Source organism: Elephantulus edwardii, unplaced genomic scaffold (assembly GCF_000299155.1).
Source record: "Elephantulus edwardii isolate Elephantulus edwardi_28Jun2011 unplaced genomic scaffold, EleEdw1.0 scaffold00124, whole genome shotgun sequence".
NCBI lineage: Eukaryota > Metazoa > Chordata > Mammalia > Macroscelidea > Macroscelididae > Elephantulus > Elephantulus edwardii.
In genome coordinates this window covers 1,279,942-1,302,252 of record NW_006399874.1, presented here as the reverse complement: position 1 = coordinate 1,302,252, position 22,311 = coordinate 1,279,942, and the positions used below count along the sequence as shown (strand labels likewise).

Genomic DNA, 22,311 nt, shown 5'->3' with positions numbered 1-22,311 from the left:
GAGGCATGCTGTTAGGAAGTGGATGCCACTCCTGCTTGCAAATATTTCCTGTAACAGCCCCCTACTTAGATCATCCAATAAATAAAAATTATTTTCTCATAAACGGCTTAGAATACTGAATGAGAAATAGTCCGGTGATGGCTCATGTACCTGAAAAGCATTTTATTATTTGGGCTCAACCTCTGTTGAAATCATTAAGACAAGATGCAGATGAAGTAGCTATGAGTCAATGCTCTTAAATACTAACTCTAGTTGCTACCCAGCCAAGAGAAATGAGTATCTGAATTCTGAAAAACTGAAATTGCATTAGTTATTCTTTGCTTTCCGTCTCCAAAAGCAAACAAACATGATGACTTTAAGGAGCTGCATCCCCACCATCTGGGAGTGGTGATGGAAGGATCAGCGTACTTCAAATGTTCAAGACCAATGTAAGGGTCGCTATGAGCCAGTTACTATCAATACTTACCGATGCCATCTGGAACCGTTTCCAATAAGTTCTGGGAGATGACTAAATCTGTTAACGAAGTCAGGCCACTGATTTCTTCAGGAAGTCTTTCCAACCTGTTTTCTGAGACATCTAAGTACAGAAGGTTCTTCAGATTTCCTATTTCCTACATCAATGACAGAGACAAAGAGACTCAAGTTTCAATTTGCCATCATATGAAGGAATTTATTTCGGCTATTTTTTGCAATCAAATCCCAAAGCAGTCCCAAGGATGTATTCTTTCCTACATGTGAAACCTGGCATAAATTCACAGGCTCCTCCCCTTCCCAATGGAACTGGGGAGCTGCATGAGTCACAGACGTGGAGCTGGGCAGGATGCCAAGCCGTCCACCTTCAGGCACCCAAGGAATCATTCTCATGTAATAGACAAGGAGACTGGTGCCAAGTGAAAACAAATAACTACAAGGTCACACAATCAGGAAAAAAGGCGGCGAGAATCCAGTTCTGTACGTTTGCAATCAATCACTAGGAAGCAGCTGTCATTTTGGGGTGACCCTGGGATTTTCTCTGGTAAGAAACCACCTATTTAATATTCCTTCCCTGACAGGTAGTACTTGCTAACACAAGTATCAATGTAGCTATGCCTTGGCAAACTGGAGCCTACACACACCCAAGATATCTTTAATAGCAACAGAAATGGCAAGTAGGTTGCTTAGTAAGAAAATGGTCTTCTGAGGAGTAGGGAAAGTACCTCAGTGAGTTTAATATTCAAGAATTATTTTACCTTCCAATCACAAAATGGATTTGGTTTGGCTTTTTCCCCCCCAGTTATATCTTATGCTTGCTTCCATTTTTACATTCCTATTTAGTGTGATTTTAAATTTCAATTCTTACTATCCTACTTAGGACCATTATCTCAGCTTCTTGGACTCTGGGTCATGACTTTAGGTCTCCAATGCACCCTAGAACCTGCTAAAGACAGAAGTCCAGTCACATAATCACGCCACTCTCCTACTCGAGGAATAACAGAGCTTCGTCTCACATGCTTGGGGCATGTTGCTAGGACAGGCTATTCTGTGTCTCCGTGGAGCATCATGCTTGGGAAAATGGACAGACCCACATCCACAGGAAGAAAAGAAGACTCTCAACCTGGTGGACTGACACAGAGACTACAGCAATGGCCTGTGGTGTGTGAGACCGTGAGGCTGGCACAGGACAGGACAGGGTTGTCATCTGTTGTTCACAGGGTTGCTATCATTCATACTCAACTTGATGGCATCTAACAACAAACAACAACAACTCCTACTCAAAACACATCTGGGACTTCATGATGTCTCAAATAAACAAAACACACTGCCATCAAGTTGGTTCTGACTCAAAGAAGCTGTGAAACTTAATAAAAGGAGACTATCCATTGTTCTCCCAAGAAGGTGCTGGTGAACTTGAACTGCCAGAGACACAGTCTTTGGCTTAGCAGCACAACTTGCTACAAAGTACATCACCAGAGTGCCTTCTCCGATTCCAACATGAACAAACCTTCCTCAACCTACATTTAAGGTTTCCCATAAATCAGTCTGACCTGTAATTTGGTCAGCGCTGACCTCCTCTTGTGTGGTTTATAGCCTCTGGAAACCTGCTGGAGAGTCAGCTATAAGTCAGTTCTGACCCATGGAAGACTAGAATATAGAATATACAAACACACAGAGAGGTACCTAGATAAAGAAAACGGAGGCCATGGAACACAGAAATGTTCACTTGGGGGTTTTTGGTTTACTTTTAAGCTTTCCCTTTCTGGTTACCAAAAAAGAAAGCATCTCTGCCTACTAGGTGTCCACAAGGTAACTGTGCCCTCGAAAGTCCAGACACGACTCCATATGGAACATGGTTCTCACATCTGCTACCAGGAGGAAAAATCTGAACAGCATGACATGCAGCTAATCCACAGGCAATATGTGAAAACACACAGAAGCTAATTCTTTTAACCCTGTTTTTATAGTAACTACTAAATGGCATGCTTTAGGCAATTGTTAGAAGGGGCTATTTCTTTGATAGAGACATCATACTTAGAAAAGTAGAAGGTCTAAAAAAAGAGAGGGAGAACCTCAAAGAGATGTATTGACACAGTGATTGCAGCAGTAAGCTCACAGAATAGGACAGGGATCAGATCTGTTGTTCATAGGTTATCTATGATGCATACTTAAGTCAACAGCACCTAACAATAACAACATTATAGGGGGGAAATGTATCTAAAATTATCCCAACATGGCACCTCACAAAGAATGATAAAAATGTACAGTCAGAGCAATACCCGACCCACTGCTATGGAGTCAATTCTGACCCTTAGTGGCCCTACAGGGCAAAGTAAAGCTAAGCCCCAGGCTATCAGATGCTGTCAATCTTTCTGGTAGCAGACCATGGCTCTTCCATGGAGTGGCTGGGAGGTTTGAATGACTGGGGATTTTGGTTAGATGTCTAATGTTTAGTTTATAACACCACCACAGCTCCTGTCAGAATAACGGATTCCAATAATTTTAAAAATGGGACTGAGAAAAACTGGATAAATTGCATATACTGCATTGAAACAAATGAGGGAGAGAATAAAAGTGATATATGATAGGGTATTATGGTTATCACAAGAGTCCACAATTAAGGTTGCATAGTGGAGTGTACTTGGGGTGGTGGGAGAGGTGTGGGGGGATTGTATATCAAAGAAAGAATTTTTCTTTTACTTTTCAAAGAGAGGAGCGAACGGGGCAGGGGGGCGGTGGGAGGTCTGGGCAGGGAGAAAAGTGCAACAATGAATGAATGGAAATTCCAAATCTCTATAAATGTTCATTAAAATTATTAAAATAAAAACATTTTTTTAAAAAATCTACCGAGCTTGAGATAAATTATAAGTGGCATGGGAGAAACAAATTCATATTCTACAAACTAAGGGCTATATATCTGCTATTTAGGAAGGGTACTATTATATAAGTTTTCCATTTTTCTAGCAAGAAGCTCTGGTGACTTAGTGTTAAGGAGTTGTGCCGCCAACCCAAAGGCATATGGTTCCAATGCACCAATCTGTGGATAAAAATGGGCAATCTCTTCCTGTGCGATTAACTGTCCCTGAAAATCCACCAAAGAGTTAGCTATGGATCAGTTCCAACTCAACATTATATAACAACAACAACAATACGGCAATCTAAAAAGGTAAACGTTCAACACAGTTTTCAATTGTGTATTTTCAGTCCATGTTTTGGTTTCAAGATGACTTTTATTAAACACATACATGTAGTGGGAAGACATGCATAAGATTGTCATTGTTACTGTTTTACATTTTCATAAAGATGTTACCGCTTACCTCAGGTAATTCTGACAGCTGATTTCCGTCCAACCAGAGATCTTTTAGATGTATAAGAGCTCCAATTGATTCTGGCTAAAACAATAAAATAACATTAGAGTAGCAAAAATCTAATTTCAATCATCCATTAAGAGAGTATCCTAATGTACAGTTAATAATTAGATACTATGGCAGAAATCTGTTGGTATATGTCAAGGATCAAGTTCTTTTTTTAAAAAGTGCCCCCTACTTTACTCAAATGTCAATTCTTGGTTCTACCAACACCACAGCCCCTGGTCTTGACCAACATTTCCCTGCTAGTTACTACACACTATTACTACGTACTATCATGTTGCAACTGATTCACAGCTGATCCTCTAGCAGGTTTTTAGAGGTACATCACACAGAGAAGACGGTCCATCTTCCTCCCATGGGAGATTCAAACCACCTACCTTTGGGTTGGCACCATAACTTTTTACCCACGAAAGCCACTAGAGTCCTCAAACACTGCTCCCACTTCACCCAAATCTCAATTTCTCAATTGTCTGAAATGAAGCGGGTTTTTTTTTTTGTTGTTTATTGGGTTTTTTTTTTTTAAACATTTCCAAGTCACACCTCTGGAAATACTGGTTTACAAGCATCCCTACAGATTACCCTAAAATGTTTCATAACCAAAACGCAGGGCAAGTGAAATTCAAATCTCCCTCCCTACAGACTTACCAAATTAGATATTTCATTGTTTCCTAAATCAAGTTCTTCTAGTCTCTGTAGCTGGGTAAGTGAGCTACGAAAAAAATGAAGAGAGAAATGGTAAATGGGGTCGTATATAAAGAAACACATAGAAATGCAGAAAAAGATGGTAATCCTCACTTAGACTAGGTCTTAAAAACTAAGGTTCTCTTGAATTTGGAGTAGTAAACTATTGCATAGGAAAGGAAAATTGCAAGAATTATATCTTTTTGGATCAAGGAAAGGGAGAAGATCCCTTTCGAAGAACAAAATGCATACCAACTGTGTAAGTAAATCAGTATAAAATAAAAAATTTTCTTTTAAGTAAAATAAATAATTATTTTTATCTTTCAAAGGCTTAGCAAATAACATAGAATTTTTATTTTAACAAAACATTAGTCCTTTCTTTTTAAGTGCTTGTAAAAAAAATAAAAAATATTCAAGATGAAAGCCCCACTCTTTCTACTCCCAAAGACTCACTCAGGAAGATATGTAAGAAGATTTTCTCTCAGTTCCAGTGAAGCCAGGTTATAAAGACTAAAAATCAAAAGAGGAAAAACATGTGAGCAAAAAATTCCCGAGACGTTTTCCCACTCCAGCTCCTCCAAAGCCACCCAACAAGCTGCAGCCCTTAATAAGGCTGTGTTCTTCATTTCCTAGGGGGAAAATGTCTACCACCCACCCCACACACCAAGCATATTATCTATCTCCTCAATTTTAACACTAAAATAAAGGAATACATCATGACAACAAGGCACTCTCACTGAATTGCTTTGCCCATTTGCTATGTGACAATAAATCACTAGCCACTAAAAGGGTAACCACTCCTGGACCAAGACACAAAAGACACAAGTTGACTGTTTCTATAAAAAACAGCAACATCTTCAATCTTGAATTGCTCAGAGTTCTTTCCCCGAATGAGAGGAGGGGAGACCAAACCTGATGGTAAATGGTAGACATCTCAGTCCGGAGAATCCAAGTGCTCTATTTAAGATTACCCACCCACACTGCCCAGTGGCAGTACTCTGGAAATAACTTCTGTTAAAGTGCATTTGGGGTAACGTTAATAATGTGCCTTGCATGGTGCCTGGTGCACAAGACTGAATTACTAAACAGGAGGTATAATAAGGTAGCTTTTACTTTCATTAACCCCTAGAATGACGCTCCTTTCAGCAGATTCTACAGGCTCTCGGGTGTAACTGTGTCTATTTGGAGTAGAGTTAAAAGAGACAGATGTTCTCAGCAGACCCTGATTATCTGGGTCAAATTTTGATGGACAGCAGCAGTCCTGCCATACCAGAAACCCTTGCAACCCACGTTATGTCAGGACTGGCTCAAGGTATGGAATCGAACAACTAACCAATCCATCGATTTCCTAACAAGCCCACAAACTCCAGTTTTTGCCAATATCACCACAGTAAGATGCAGATTTGGGAGGATTTTATCTGTGCATATACAGAGTACAAGGAATTTAGCAACATCCCAACCCGCTAATCTGACTTAATCCTCTATTCTCCTGTCTCCCAAAATAAAAGCTAGGACCATGTGTGCTGGAAAAGCTGGTTTCACAACATCAGAAAATGTAAATGTAAATGCACAGTATGCATATAGGACTAGAACCTTCTTGCTTGGAAAAATTTAGGAACTGTACATGTTCTGTATCTCTTTCCTTACTTTTAGGAAACAGAATAAGAGTTTTCATAGTTTAAGCAATATTAACATATAAAATTATTTAAAATGTATTTTTAACCATTCTGTTGTTTCCTATTGGTTTGCATACAAAGTTCATATACACTGTGTTTCATTTATGGGTATTGTGTTTCACACATTCCCATTGTGTTTTATATGAACATTCTCATACACTGTGTTTAATAATATTAAATACCATTCATTCATCTTTGTCCACAATCACCTTGTCTTTTCAGGTCCCCGCTAGATAGATCTATCTTAACTCCACTCTCTCCCTCTGCCCAAGAAACTCTGTGACACCAGATTCCTCCCTCCCTCCCTTCAGCACCCACAGCACCCCTCCCCTTCTCTTCCCCTTTGGACTTTTATCCACATCCTCCTAGTTATCCTTCTAATTTTACAGTAATGGTCTTATGCACTATTTGTCCTTATGAGGTTGAGTTAGTTCACACCAAAGTGCTCCTTAGCCTCTCCCATGTTATACAGCATTTCTCAAAATTGTTGCCCCTGAGTCTCCCATAGTACTGTACTGCATAAAGGTACCACAATTTCTTAATCCACTCATTTGTTGATGGACATCTGGGCTGACTCTTGCTATCGTGAATAATGCTGCAATGAACATGGATGTACAAATCTCCATTTGTGTCTCTGTTCTCTTTTCCTCAGGGTATATTCCTAGCAGTAGAATAGCTGGGTCACATAGTATCTCTGTTTTATTATTTGAGGAAACTCCAAACTGGCTTACAGAGTGGCTGTGCCATTTTATAATCCCACCAACAGTGTATGAGTGTTCCGATCTCCCCACATCCTCTCCAACTACAAAATGGGCAAAAGACATGGAAAGGCCTTTCACGGAGGAAGACATCTGGATGGCCAACACACACATGAAGAAACGCTCAAAATCACTGGCAATCCAAGAGATGCAAATCAAACCCACAACGAAATATCATCTCAACCCGTAGCAGTGGCAAAGTCTAACAGGACAGGTAGCAACACACGTTGGTGAGGATGTGGAAAGATCAGAACTGTCATACATTGTTGGTGGGATTTTTAACCATGTTTAACGGTGTTAAATATGTAAGTAGCAAAACATTTCCCTTTTCAATAATCTTCACGCTGAATTGTGGTGCTGGAGAAGAGTCTTGAACATACCATGGACTGCCAAGAAAACATATAGGTTTGTCTTGGAGAGGGTAAAATCAAATGTCTCCTTGAAGGCAAGGATTTTGAAGCTCTGTCTCACATACTTTGGGCACATGGCCAGGAGAGATTAGTCCGTAGAGAAGGACATCATGCATGGAAGGATGGGCGGACAGCGCAGGAGAGGAAAACCCTGAATGAGATGGATTGATACAGTAACTGGGGCAATGGGGATTGGTGTGTCAGAATTAGTGACACTGGCTCAGGATGGGGCAAGATTCAGAGCTGCTGTACATAAGGTCACTATGGGTTGCAGGCAACTCGATGGCAAACAACAACAACAACAACAACAACAACAAAATATCCAACTATGGTTAATGGTAATCATTTCCACATTTCCCCATCAGTCTTAAAACAAACACTGGGTCTCCCAAGTGTTTTATCTTCCTTTCTTCCCTCTGCCACTGTCAGTAGCATCACTAACAAACTCTGATCTCTATTCAAATTTATTTTAGAATGAAAATTCTCAATAAACATTTATGAATTGAATGTCAACATCCTTCAAATAAAATGTAACATACTGGAAAGCTTCAGCTACCCAGTTTTACTTTATCTTGGTCAAGTATTTAAGAGGGGAAAAAAACAATAGGAGGAATGAGTAGGAGGAGAGAAACACCTCCCCCTCCCTAGTATCAATTTCCAAAGGCATCTCTAAAGAATGGTGGCAAGTTAAAGGGAGTTCTCAAGGGTGGAATAGGGAAGTGCAATGGTTAATGCACGTGGCTGCTATCTGCAGAGCTGGAGGTTCGAGTTCAGAGGGATCTCAGCATAAAGTCCTGGCAATCTACTTATGAACAATTAGCCAGCCAAACTTCAGTGAAGCACAGTTCTACTCGAACTTACATGGAGTCATCAGCAGTCAGAGTTGACTCCACAGCAATTAAAAACACTTAAAAAGTAAAATAAAGAAAGGGAATGACAAAGTTTTGTTTTTGGTTTTATCTTTTCCAGTAATCCTTAACTAGTTTTATAAAGAAGCTATAAATTTGGCTATTTTTACACTGGTTATTTAATAAAGTCACTGACAGAACTGTCAAGGAGTCTGTATGACATCAGTGTATAACAATGTGCTATACTGGGTAATACACTGGTGGCCTAGTGGCAAGAAGTTGCACTGCAATCCAAAGGCTCGGAGTTCAAATCCACCAGCTGATCTGCCAGAGAAGGATGGAGAATCTCCTCCTATGTGATTAACTGCCTCTCAAAACTCTGTGGAGGGTCAGCTATGGGTTAGTTCCAACTCTGTGGTACACAACAACACAACAACAGTGCATAGTATGTTGGGCTATTAAGTCAAAGTCCAGCAATTTGAACATACCAGCCACTCCAAGGGAGAAAGTCAGGCAGTCGCCTCCTGTAAAGATGTGCAACCTCAGAACCAAGTGGAGGGTTGCAATAAGTTGAAACAACTTGATGGCAAAGGGGGTAAAACTGTCATTATTTTCTATTCAACATTCATGACTTTAAAGCCTAGTCTAGCAAACTAGGAGCACCCCACTATAAAAAAAAATAAAATAAAAAAAATTTTCTTTGCCTCGAACATTTTAGCCAAGAGCATCATCAAAAGCATCTTTCTAAAAAAGCTGCTTTGCTCAGTCCTTGATGCTAAGTGCTGTCGAACAGCTTGGCAGCTATAGTCAGAGCATCTCCTGTGTGGAATCAGAGCACAGTGGCCCAAGGCAGGGCTCCTGACACATATACCTTACTTTATTTCCTAACAACCACCTCCGTGTACAGATACTACACACTCGCAGCATGGTGACATTGGAAAGCAAAGCTGTGCGCAAGATAACCGACAACAGGGTTCCCCAGCATAAAGGCTAGCACTCTAGACTCAAAACAGCGGAACCTGCTGCCGTTTTAGAAGTTTGCATGGTGCAATAAGAGCAGTAAGCCTAAATGCTTGGCTGCTAATGGAAAGGTCTGTGGTTAGAATCTACTTGTCACTCCAGATTTGATAATCGGTTTCCACAAAGATTACAGCCTTGAAAATGCTCTGGGGCCGTCCTACTCTGCACAACAGCGATGCTATAAGCAGCAAGTCGGGCAGCACAATGGTTACATACTCGACTGATAATTGAAACAAGAGCAGTTCAAACCCACCCATGGTTCAAACCTGTGGGAAGAAGACTTGGTGACTGACTCCTGTAAAGATTACAGCCATGAAAACCCTATGGGGCAGTTGTACTCTGTCACACAAGGTCACTAAGGGTCCAGATGTACTCAACGGCACTTACAGCCACAATGCAAACCTGGTCAATAGCAAAGTCCTTCCTTGAGGTACATACATACCCAGCATCCTCTAGTCATCAGGGCTTTCTAGAGAATTTACATTTTTAAACATTTTTAAATTTAAACATATTTATTAATTTATATTATAAAAAGATACGCCTATGAAAGTAAGTCTGATCTTTTATTCATTCAAGAGACATTGTGATCTTTTTGCTGTTGTAAATTAAATGGGTAACTCCTATCCCATATAACACTCACACTCAAATATCATTGTTGTTGTTATTGTACCATAAAGTTGGAACTGACACATAGCTGTCCCTTTGGTGGGTTTTCAGAGGCAGTTAATCACATGGGAGGAGACTGCCCATTCTTCTCCCACAGAGGAGCGGGGGACTTTGAACCGTGTGCCTTGGGGATTGCAGTGCAGCTTCTTGTCATTATGCCACCAGAGCCCCTTTATGAAATAAAATATAATCTTTATAGCAAGATGCTTCTGATAAATGTTTTAGTTCCCATTGTTTTTAGGAAGACTCAAAAAGTGTCAATGTAAAGGTACTATAACACCAATCTCATTTTAACAACTGTCAAAAATAAGAAAAGAAAGGTATGTAACAACAAGATAATGCTTGCCTATTTTTGAAACGAGAAATTCAGAAGTTATAAATCACACTCCACCGATCCACCAATGAAAGCTCCCTATAAAAAAGAGAATAGATGGAGACAATAGGCCTGAGGTCTCAGCTCAAATTCTGGCCCTGGCCCTCACCAATAAACTAGGTCTTCTAGGCTCAATTATTTCACCTCTGTACTTCCACTTCTCCTAAAATGAGTATAATTACTTGATGCAATTAAAGTGTATATATTTTCCTGTCAAGGCAAAAGAGCAAGTTTTGTTCTTTATTTTCCTGAGATAAGGCTTGTCCCTAAAAGTGTCCCTATATAGGCCATGTCAGTCTTCAGAAAGATCACAGCATTCCTGCCTACTCCTGAAACCTGCTTAAAGGGCAATGAAAATGATGACTGAGTATCCACTTACTATGTGACTTACTCTCTGTTGTCTTCAGCAGTAGACTCAAGGGACAACAAGGAATAAAAAGTGAAGAAACTACTTTCAATTACAGACTTTTATCATCCATTATGAGCCCAAACCTTCAATGGTAATTTGGACAAATCACCCTCAATTCAGAGGATCATTAACTGATTGTAGAATAAAACCAGGTTCTCGGATCTCATCAAGAATTTGCCCTGGATAGTTCCAGAGCAACATGCAGATCTGCACCACTCCACTTCAGCCTCAAGTTCTCCAGGCTGTTCTAGTAACAGCTGACATAACACAGGATCCGCTTGAATATAGAATTAGACCAGGCCTGTTAACATACAAATAGAAGAATGATTCCTGATCTTTTGGAATTCAAGAGAATATCCTCAATCAACACTTCAGGGCAGTGTTTAACCCCCATTAAAAGAGTCTATTCAACTCAAACATCTTTGCATCTCTAATAGCACCTGACACAGCACTTAACACTAGTGTGGTGGGAACTTGGAGCCCAAGTCTGTCTATCTCACAGCACCAGCTCTTAAGGACCAAGACAGCCAAGGAAATTCAAATTCCACTTCAGTTCAAACTCATCGAATCATCACGAATGCAATCAATGGCTAGCAATCCAGTTGGGTTTGCTGATTTGTTAAAATATGATAAAGATAAAATAAAGCACTGTTTCTAATGTTTTTTTAATATGAACAAAGAAATTAGACATTTGAGAGGTGATAGGCAAATTACTAGTCTCCAATACTCTTGCTAATAAGGGAGTTCTGGTGGTATGGTCCATAAAGACTAGTGCTGCTAATTCAAAGGCTGTACCTCTCTGCCCAGTGGAACTGCAGGAGAAAGATGGGCAGTCTCTTGCCAAGCAATTTACAGATTCACAAACCCAGTGAAGGGTCAACTATGCACTGGTGCCAATCCAATGACAATGAGATGATGATGATGATGATGATGACTCCCTCCAATAATGACAGATACTCTCCTAAGTGCTTTGTAAATTAACTGTATAGATGAGGAAAGTGAGAAATGGAAATTGTCCCAAAGTCTCCCACAAGTGTAGATGGCAGTGTCAGGATCCACTAAGGAATCTTCACTTTAACACTAAATTCTGCTACCTTCCACTCTTGAGGTGTTCAACCAGTTTTGTGAATAGGTAATGTATTCATGGAAGTCTTGAAGTGACATCTTTGCTCGTTAGCACTTTAATGAAGTCTCTGGCAAAAGATTTGCTCAATGTAATACATCATTTCATTTCTTGATGTTGGCTTCCACTGGTGCATGTTGTAAATAAAATGAAAGACTGACAATATACAGACGGAGCCTTGACTTTATTTATATTTAAGTTCTTCCAGCTTGAGAGATGACAAGTCTATTCTTGCCTTTTAGTTCCAGGTATCTGTATATTTCCTTATAATACTAGACTTTGTCTTCTTCAGCCATCCTTTGAATTCTTCTGTTCAGCTCTTTTACTTTATCTTTCGTCCATCTGATTTAACTATTCCACATTCAAGAGCACATTTCAGAGTCTCTGCTGAAATCTATTTTGTTCTTTCTTCCCTGTGCACCCTGTCTTTTTAATGACCTTTTGCTTTTCCCCCCTTTAAGATAATCCTTTAAGATGTGTCATTCCATAACTCATGTGGTTTTCAATTATTCGTGTTCAATACTTTAAACCTATTCTTCAGATGGTCTCTAAATTCAAGTGGGATATATCCCACATCATGTATCTGGCTCTCATGGGTATGTTTAACTTTTCTCCAGCTTCAGTGTGAACTTAGATATGATCAAGTATATGATGGCCTATTCCACAATATAACAAACTGACAGATGAATCATAGTTTCCTGGCATACATACCAAAACTTAATGTTCTACACATTAATGACAGCAGGAACAAAAGTTATGATCTTTCCTAAGTCAGAATGTAGGCCAACTGTATTTTTAGGATTCTATTTTAGGGACTGACTGAATGAAGAGGTTACTTTAAAAAATTTACATCTGTTCCCCACCATGGTTTTAAAATTCTTTTTAATACATTTGGAATTTTTAAAAAAATTTTAATAGTCAAAACCATCAAGACAACGAAGAATAAGTAGACCAAAAGTAACTGGCAAAGCATTGTGAAACCATTAAAATTAAAAAATTATGTTTGTGGCAATAATATTTACTCAGCAAAAACAATACTGATAAGGCTTCTTATATATTCATAATACTTTAGCTTTTTTTTAAATGTCAAGTTAGACATTTAGGCACACTTAAAAAATTTTTTTATTATAGTTTTGCTCTAGAAAGCTTAAAATCTTTGTTTCTATTTCTCTATGAAACAATATATATTTTATAGTACATCTCAGGCCTCAATCAAAAAAATACTAGATATGGCAATAGCTATAAAAAAATTTGTTAGGCAGTATGCATTCATAATATACAATAATATACGTCAGCTGCCTAGCACTAGGCTTTAATGGTCATGTGGTTCACTTAGTCCAAGCCCACTCAAATTAAGGTCACCACTCCCAGTGGCAATGGACCCAAAATAAGACCCACACGCTCCAGTTCAATCTGCCAGGGAACCTTAGACCTACTAACTTGCTCCACTTCTATTAACAAATTACCATAATTAAATGTTTATTGATAATAACCATTTAATGACAGACAACTATGTTCTGGACACTGCACTAAGGCAGAACATATGTATTCTTTATCCTTTGAAATAGGACTGTTTAGTTATACTTAGGCTAAAATGATAATATATTTTTTGAGAGCTAAGGTTGTTTTAACAGCAAAGGATATGGATCTCATAGGGTAGTTATATAAAATACGTGGGGGGGTGAGAGAGAATAGGAAAGAGTGGATAATGAACACTGCATTGGAACATTTAAGGGAAGGAACCGTCTGAAAGGAATATATGATTAGTTATTATATGTATGACAACAAACTGGAACAAGGGGTGCATTGAAAGTGGACTAGAGGAGGGGGAATGGAGGGGGAGAGAGGAAAATGTACAACAATGAATGAATAAACTTTCATTAAAATCATAATGAAAAATATAACTATGTCAGGGGGGGAAAATGGAAGACAAAACCGCATGTTTCCAGGGCCTTTGGAGATGTGCAAACTTCTCTAGGAATTCCCACAGTGCTGCTGTGTCCTCCTAACCTTCCCCCTATCTGGCACCATCCTCAAGTTCACTGATAATGCTTGAGTCCATTATCACAGTCACTGTGTCAAACCACCTTACAGGATAGTGCAAAGTTCAGATCTGTAGTTTACAGGGTTGCTATATGTAATAATCGACTTGATGGCACCTAACAGAAAAGCCTTCACCATCATTCTGCCCTGGCCATGGGTACCAATTACCAACTTCTAGCAAACCAGTAAACAAATGAGATTACAGCTCTCCCTACGAGAATCCATGCACTGATGCTCCCAGATATAACCACTAGGTTTTAAATTTGTTTAAAATAATTTTTTCTTTTCTTGAGATATATTCACATATTACAAAACTTTTCATTTGAAAGTGTATAATTTAGTGGAGCTGCGGTAGCCTAGTGGTAAGGAATTGTGCTGTCAACTCAAAGTCGTGTGGTTCAAATCTGCTCCACAGGAGAGACAGGCCATTAACTCCTGTGCAATTTACTGTCTCTCAACACCTGCTGGAGGGCCAGCTGTGAGTACATCCTGACTCGACAATGCATAACAAGAAGCTTGTATAACCATTACTACATCTATTCATAAACTGTCATAATTAAATGCTTATTGATTGATAATAACCATGTAATGATGAACAATTATATTTTAGACATTGCACTGTTGTCATTGTTATGTGCTACTGAGTTGGCTACAACTCATAGTAACCCTATGAACAATGGATCTGAACCTTGCTCTATCCAACGTCATCATCTCGGACACATCTGACTCTATTACCACAGTCACTGTGTCAATCCATCTTGTCCACGGTCTTTCTCTCCTGTGCTGGCTTACCCTTCCAAGCATGATGTCCTTCTCAAAGGACACGGTGACATATCCAAAGAAGGTGAGACAGAGCTTCTAAATCACTGCTGCTAAAAAGCAAACTGGTTTTACCCTCTCCAGGACAGATCTATTTGTTTTCTCAGCTCTCCATCATATGTTCAATACCCTTCTAACATCACAACTTAAAGGCATCAATTCATCTTCTATTATCCTTAGTCACTGTCCAGCTATCAGATGCACAACAAGCAGCTGAGAAGATTGTAGCATGGATTAGGCACACTTTAGTCTCTAGAATGACATCATTGTTGTTTAGCACTCTGGAGAGGTCCCTGCTAGCAGATTTTCCCAATGCAATTAGTCTTTTGATTTCCTGGATGCTGTAGCCAAGAGTATTGATTGTGGATCCAAGTAAGAGGAAATCATTAACAACCTCAATCTTTTCTCCATCTAGGGATATTGTAGCTAATATTAGATGGATCCTAGCTGAAAACAGGGAATACCAGAGGAATGTATATCTGTGTTTCATTGATTATCAAAATGTGTTTGACTGTGTGGATCATAACAAACTGTGGCTGACTCTAAGAAGAATGGGAATCCCAGAACACTTGATCATGTTAATGAGAAACCTATATTTGGACCAAGAGGCAGTCATCAGAACAGAGCAAGGGAACACTGCATGGTTCAAAATTGGGAAGGGTGTACACCAGGGATGTGTCCTGTCTCCATAGCTTTTCAACCTGTATGCAGAACAGATTATCCAGGAGGGTGGACTCTAGGAGGAGAAATGTGGGCTCAAGATTGGTGGAAGATCTATCAACAATCTGTGTTATGCAGATGACATAACCCTGCTTGCTGAAACTGAGGAGGACCTGAAGCGCTTGCTGCAGAGGGTAAAGGACTGCAGCCTACAACATGGATTGAGGCTCAATGTCAAGAAGACAAAGATTCTCACCACTGGGCCGAATGGCACCATCAGGATGGATGGTGAAGAGATTGAGATTGTTCACAGCTTCAGTTTGTTTGGCTCCACAGTCAACATTCTTGGCACCAGTCGCCAGGAAATTAAAAGGCGCATTGCCATGGGAAAGTATGCTATTAGGGACCTCTCAAAAGTACTGAAGAACAACGGTGTCTCTCTGGATACTAAGTTGCGTTTGATACAGGCCATGGTCTTTGCTATCACTTGTTATGCATCAGAGAGTTGGACAATGACTAAGGAGAATTGAAGGAGAACTGATGCCTTTGAGCTGTGGTGCTGGAGAAGAGTATTGAGGGTACCGTGGACTGCTAGGAAAACAAACAGATTTATCCTGGGAAGGGTTAAACCGGGTGGCTCCTTGGAGGCAAGGATTCTAAGGCTCCGTCTAACATACCTTGGACATGTTGTAAGGAGGGACTGGTCCTTGGAGAGGGACATCATGCTTGGTAGGGTGGAGGGACAGCGCAGGAGGGGAAGACCCTCTATGAGGTGGACTGATTCAGTGACTGGAGTAATCAGGATGGGAGTGTCAGAGACAGTGCAATTGGCACAGGACAGAGCAGAGTTTAGGGTTGCTGTACACGGGGTCGCTATGAGTTGCAAGCGACTCAACAACACATAATAACAATAACAACATCATGACATTGCCTCTTGGCCTGGTAGTGAGGAACTTTGTTTTCTTGATATTGAGATGCAATCCATATTGAAGGCTGTAGTCTTTGACCTTCTGCAGCAAGAGCTTCAAGTCATCCTTAGTTTCAGCAGGCAAGGCTGTATCATCTGCACAGCACAGGTTGTTGATTAGTCTTCCTCTAGTCCTGATGCCACTTCTGCACAGAGCACAGCCTCCTGAATGATCTGTTCCACATACAGATTTAAAATGTATGGAGGTAGTATACATCCCTGATGCACTCATTTCTTAATTTTGAATCATGCACTCTTCTCTTGTTCTGTTCAGATAATGGCTTCCTGGTCAAGGTAAAGGCTTTGCATGTGCACAATCAGGTGTTCTGGGATTCTCATTCTTCTCAACATCGGTTACAATTGACAACAATCTTTGTATAGACTTTGTATAGACATAGTCAATAAAACACAAATAGACATCATTCTGATACTCTCTACTTTCAGCCATGATCCATCTGACATCAGCAATGATATCCTTAGTGTCATGGCCTCTTCTAAAATCTGCCATATTTCTGGTAGTTTTCTATGTGCTGTTATATAATAGTTTTTTAAAATAATCATCAGCAAGATTTTGTGTGTTTGTGCTGTTAGTGATATTATTTGATAATTTCCACATTTTTAGGATCTCCTTTATAGAAATGGGAATAAATATGCATTAGTCATAAAATTTATTACTTCTCCTTTAATAAAGCTACTTTTAAAGGAGAAAAATCTAATGAAATAGGCTTGATTAGGCATATTTAGACTTCCATCTTTTTATAAGAGGTAAGTTTCTATAATCGTAAAGGATATGACTCTTATGGAACAGTTATACAAAACAAAGCAAAACTAGTGGTCTAGTTCCAGAAAATTTTTATCACTCCAAAAAGAAACCCCAAATTCATAGCAATTATTCCTTATCTTTACTCCCCCAAGCCTAAAGCAACCAACAAACTACATTCTCGGTGGACATCTCATATAAATGGCATCATGGACATAAGTGGCCTTTTGTGACTGGTTTCTTTTACACAGCATGTTTTCAAAGTTCATCTGTGTAGTAGCATTGGCCACTGCTTCTTCATTGCCAGATAATATTCTATAATGCCCTACTCATCATCTTCCCCAATCAATGTCCACCCAGAACCTGTCAATACAACCTTATTCAGAAATAGAATCTTCGCAGATATATCCAAGTTAAGATGAAGTCACTGCATTTCAGTTGGCCTTAAATCTAAAATGACTGATCTTTAAAACAACAAAAGAGAGAGAGAGAAATTTGGGGACAACACACAAAGAAAATGTGGTCACCTAATGACACAGATATACACAAAGAAAGATAGCCGGTGGAAACAAACAGAAACTGAAGTGGTACTCCACAAGCCAAGGAAGTCTTCCATAGCTATTAACTTTTTTTTTTCCTTTTGCTTTTCTTTTTTCTAAAGGATGCCTATTGCGTTTTATTGACTATGCACAGGCATTTGACTATATGGATCACAACAAATTATGGCTAACATTATACCATCATATTCTCAATACATTCTCAATATACATTGTTATATAATTATTGTTGTTAAGTGCCATAGACGACTCATAGCAACCCTATGAACAAAATACCTGAACACTTGTATAATAACCTTGCAAAAATAGAGAAGTGTGAGGAAGTAAAAGTATGAGAAAGATGGGATAAATAATGTATACTGCATTGAAACAGATGGAGAGAACTGTTTAAAAGAGATATGTAATTAGGTATTATTGTCATGACAGTAGTCCAGAACAAAGGCTGCACAGTGGAATGGACTTGGGGGCAGGGACTATATAAGAATGAAATAATTTTTCCTTTCCTTTTCAAAGGAAGGGGCAAACTAGGGGGCAGGGGTGGGCAGGGAGCAAAATGCAACAATGAATGAATGGAAATCCAAAGTCTCTGTAAATTTTCATTAAAATTAATAATAAGAATAAAAAAATTTTATTAAAAAGTAGATGAAATGAAGCCTTGTTATTCTTCCAAGGGACAATCTGACTACACTTTTCCCAAGACATATCTGTTTATTCTTTCGACCATCCATGGGAAGTTTGGTACTCTTCTCCAACACCACAGCTTGAAGGCATCAATTCTTTTTCTGTCTTCCTTATCCATTTTCCTGGTCTCAGACGCATAAAAAGTGATTGAAAAAAGACAACAGTCTGAATCAGGCACACCCTAGTCTTCAAACTGAAATCAATGCTCTTCGGTATTTTGGAAAGTTTCCTAAGAGTAAATTTGCCAACTTGCCGAAGGTAATACATCTCTTGATCTCTTGACTGCTTGTACCAAGGGTGCTGACTGTGTGAATCCAAGAAGATGAAATCATTGACAATTTCAATCCTTTGACGGCCATTAGTGGTCAGAATTAATGAAGAGTCACACCTACTCATAAAGGGGGAAACCCCCTGAATTTCACAATTTAATAACACCATGATATTCTTTAAAATAGATTATTCCCTGGAGCAACCAAAGCAGAAATAATGTTAACTCTTGAAAGCAGGAAGAAGCAGTAAGATTGTTCACAATAGCCTCAGACCTTTCAACACCTTGACTTTGGATGTGAAGTTTCTGAACTCTGAAAGAATACATTTCTGTTACTGTAAGCCATTCAATTCGTGGTCATTGTTTTGGCATCTGAGGAAACTTGGATATCAATTTCCCTGGAACTATTTGTTGAAAAGACTATTTGTTCCCCACTCAATGAGCTTGGCACCCTTGTAGAAATCAACTGAATGTCAATGTGAGAGTTGATTTCTGGATTCTCAATACTATCCCACAGATCTGTGTGTGTATCCCTCATCCCATTTACCACACAGTCTTGAGTATGGCAGATTCCGAAGTTGGCAAATGTGAGTCCTTTGTTCTCTCCTTATAATTGTTTTCCTATTCTGGGTCCTTCCCATTTCCATATGAATTTTAGGATCAGCTTTTCAGTTCCTGCAAGGAGTCAGCTCGAATCTTGATGGGAACTGAGTCAAATCTGTAGCTCAATTTAGAGAATATTGCCATGTTAGCAACAATACAACTGCCAACTCATGAATACAGGCTCTTTCCATTTATTTAGCTCTCCTTGATTTCCTATCAATGTTACGCAGTTTTCAGTGTGTATATCTTGCATGTCCTTTGCTAAATTTTTTCCCAAGTATTTTGTTCTTTTTGCTGTTACTGCAAATTAAATGGTTTTCTTAATTTCCTTTTTATTGTTGAAACTTGTGTACAGAAAAGTAATTGGGTTTTATACATTAATCTTGGATCCCACAATCCTGCTGAACACATTTACCAACTCTAATACTTTTTCATGGATTCTCTAGGATTTTCTATATTTAGGACCACATCATCTGTAGATTTTGCTCATTTTTTGAAAAGCAAAACCTGACTGTGTAACTTACTCTGGAAAATTAATCCATTGACTTCACTAAGAATATTTTTCAACACTGAAATACTGTTGTGAAAGGTAAAAGTACTTAGAGCAAAATTATGATTTCCGGCTTTATCAGCAGATCCTCCCAGTGTTTCTGATGACAGAAAAGCAAAAAGCTATTGTTCATCGTTTCACAGGGTACAGTTTTCAGAGACACAACTGAAAAACCATTTTTTATTCAGATATTTTCTCTCAAAGCTTGCCTCATACCTGAGACCATACTCTCTAAAAACTCCAGGAGAAATGACAGCATCGGTGACATTTTGAAGTTACATACTTAACATTCTCCAATTAGAAAAAAAAAGTGAGGACTTAAGAGAGGTCTGAAGAAGTGCAAATATACAAAAAAGTTTCCTGACACAGAATACTAGGACAATGAGAGAGAGGAAAGAACTAAATGTCCCTAAAGAAGCCAAGATGCAGTAAAGAAAATGTAGTCTCGTCAAAGGAGAGTGGCTCAAGTTCAAATCCCAGCTCTGTCACCCACCTGCAGATCTGAGAAGGTTCTCTATGCCCACTTCACAGACAAAACTCAATGTAGCTCAGGAAGGTTCATGATAACCTTATGAGTGAAGGAGCTGTAATGTCATACTGTATGCACCTCAGGGGACGCCTGCCTCACTGTAAATGCCAGTCCCACTTCTCCCTGCATTCCCACAACTTCCTTCATCACATGGAAATTAATACAGCTGCTCTCGCTGATCACTGGAATTAGCTCTAAGCTTTCTGGCTATAAAAGCAGAAAAAAGAAATACGATAAATGTCAGAAGTATTGTTAAAAAGGGAAGAAGCTTACTAGTTCTTTTTGGTATGGCATTTTTTGCATAACAATAAGTATTTTTATTTTTAAAAAATCTCATGGTTTCTTACATCGGATATGAAGCAACAGTAACAGGTAATAATTATTCTTCATTAGCTGGTTTTAGAGAAATGGAGCCATTTTCAGTCATTTGCTTATAACTATTCTTCATAGAAAAAGAGCACACAGCATTAAGTAAAAAATGTGACTGTAAGAACAGGGTGATGTGAGCCTAGCATATTGTTCCTAAAGTACTAACTAAAGCCATCAGATGTTACTGTTGTACCGGTACCTGTGATTACTGGCTGGGGCTCATGGAGTGAAGGAGATCGTATTGTGCGGCTTGTCATGCCTATTTGTTCAGGATTTGAGAGCAACACCAGGGTAGACACACAACACAAAGAGAGTTTAACTACCAAGACCCTACAGAGACTATACATGGTGATCCATGCACACACGCTAATTATGCACACACAATTAAACACTGAACAAACAGAATTCTTTGTACGGACAAAGGGATCAAGTGCTTATTGTGTGGTGAATAAAGGGCAGGTCAGGGAACTCTCCAGCTTGGAATCTCCTTTACCACTTCTTCCAATCATGGGGGTGTATGGATGAACGTGGTACAATTTGAGTCATTAACTGAGGAGTAAAGGAGGGGTAACTCGGCCCATCTGGAAAGAGAGGAGGCAAGAATGTTGGGGGTGGGGGGAAGGGGTGAAGTTCACTCTGAAAAGCTTTGACCATTCTTGCTTAGTTTGTACTGCGCTTAGTGGACTAGAGATCACAGTGAAAGTCCAGGATGCATGCTGTTACAATACGCAAGCACTCTTCAATGTTGAAGGCAGTCGTATCCAGGCTTAACTGAGAAATGATTGTGGCAAAGTAAGCAAATGTCATATGCAAGGCTTGGCCTAGCAGCAAGAAGCTGTGCTGCAATCCCAAAGCCATGAGGTTCGAGGCCACCAGCTGCTCCACCAGAGGATGGGGAATGGGCAATCTCCTCTTGTGTGATTAACTGCCACTGAAAACCCACTGGAGGGTCAGCTATGGGTCGGTTCTGACTCTACAGTACACCACCACCACAACAACAACTTATACGAGGCTATTTTTTTTTGTCACAACATTATTTATTAAAATTTCTCTTTGTCCCAGGTGATCCAACACTTATTAAATATGGCATAGGTATTTAAAAGAAGCCATTCTATTATGTTTCATGGGGTTTTCTAATGCCTGCTGCTATTGCCATATTAATATTCCAAAACACAGTTGTATTATATAACACTTACTCTATCCTAAGACCAATGCCAAAAAGCATTAATAACTGACAGCTTAAAAATTAAATATAAAAGTTTAAGCTGGCTGCTATTTCTTGCAAGATATTGTCTTCAGACAAGATATTCTTGGGAGAAAAAAAAAATACAACACTCCCTCTACAAAAATGTAGAAATTCTGGAAAATAATTTATCACTCAACCCTATTTTTTTTAAATTGGTATTTTAACAAAAATCTACAGAAAAATTGGATTTGTATTCATTCATTGTTGCACATTTTCCTCCCCATCCCCTCCCTAGTTTGCTTTTCTCTTTAAAAAGATTCTTTCCGACTCTTATGATAATCATAACATCCTATAATATATTGCTTTTAAACTGATTTCTCTCTCATCTGTTTCAATGCAGTCCGGAATGAAGGTTGCAGAGTGGAGTATACTTGGGTGGGGGTGGAGGGGTGCAGGGAGATTGTATACCAATGAAGGAATTTTTCTTTTGCTTTTCAAAGAGAAGAGTGA

General features: G+C 39.2%; 1 protein-coding gene across 1 annotated transcript in view; it reads right to left on the bottom strand.

The window, feature by feature from the left end:
• LRRC1 (leucine rich repeat containing 1) overlaps positions 1-22,311 on the bottom strand; it is a 178,818-nt gene that overhangs the window by 34,025 nt on the left and 122,482 nt on the right. Inside the window, exons 5-8 of the mRNA XM_006893133.1 lie at positions 4,980-5,036; positions 4,491-4,554; positions 3,792-3,866; positions 467-611 (exon numbers count right to left, since the gene is read on the bottom strand). Of these exons, the coding sequence (XP_006893195.1) occupies positions 467-611; positions 3,792-3,866; positions 4,491-4,554; positions 4,980-5,036 (341 nt within the window). The remainder of the gene's footprint in view (positions 1-466; positions 612-3,791; positions 3,867-4,490; positions 4,555-4,979; positions 5,037-22,311) is intronic.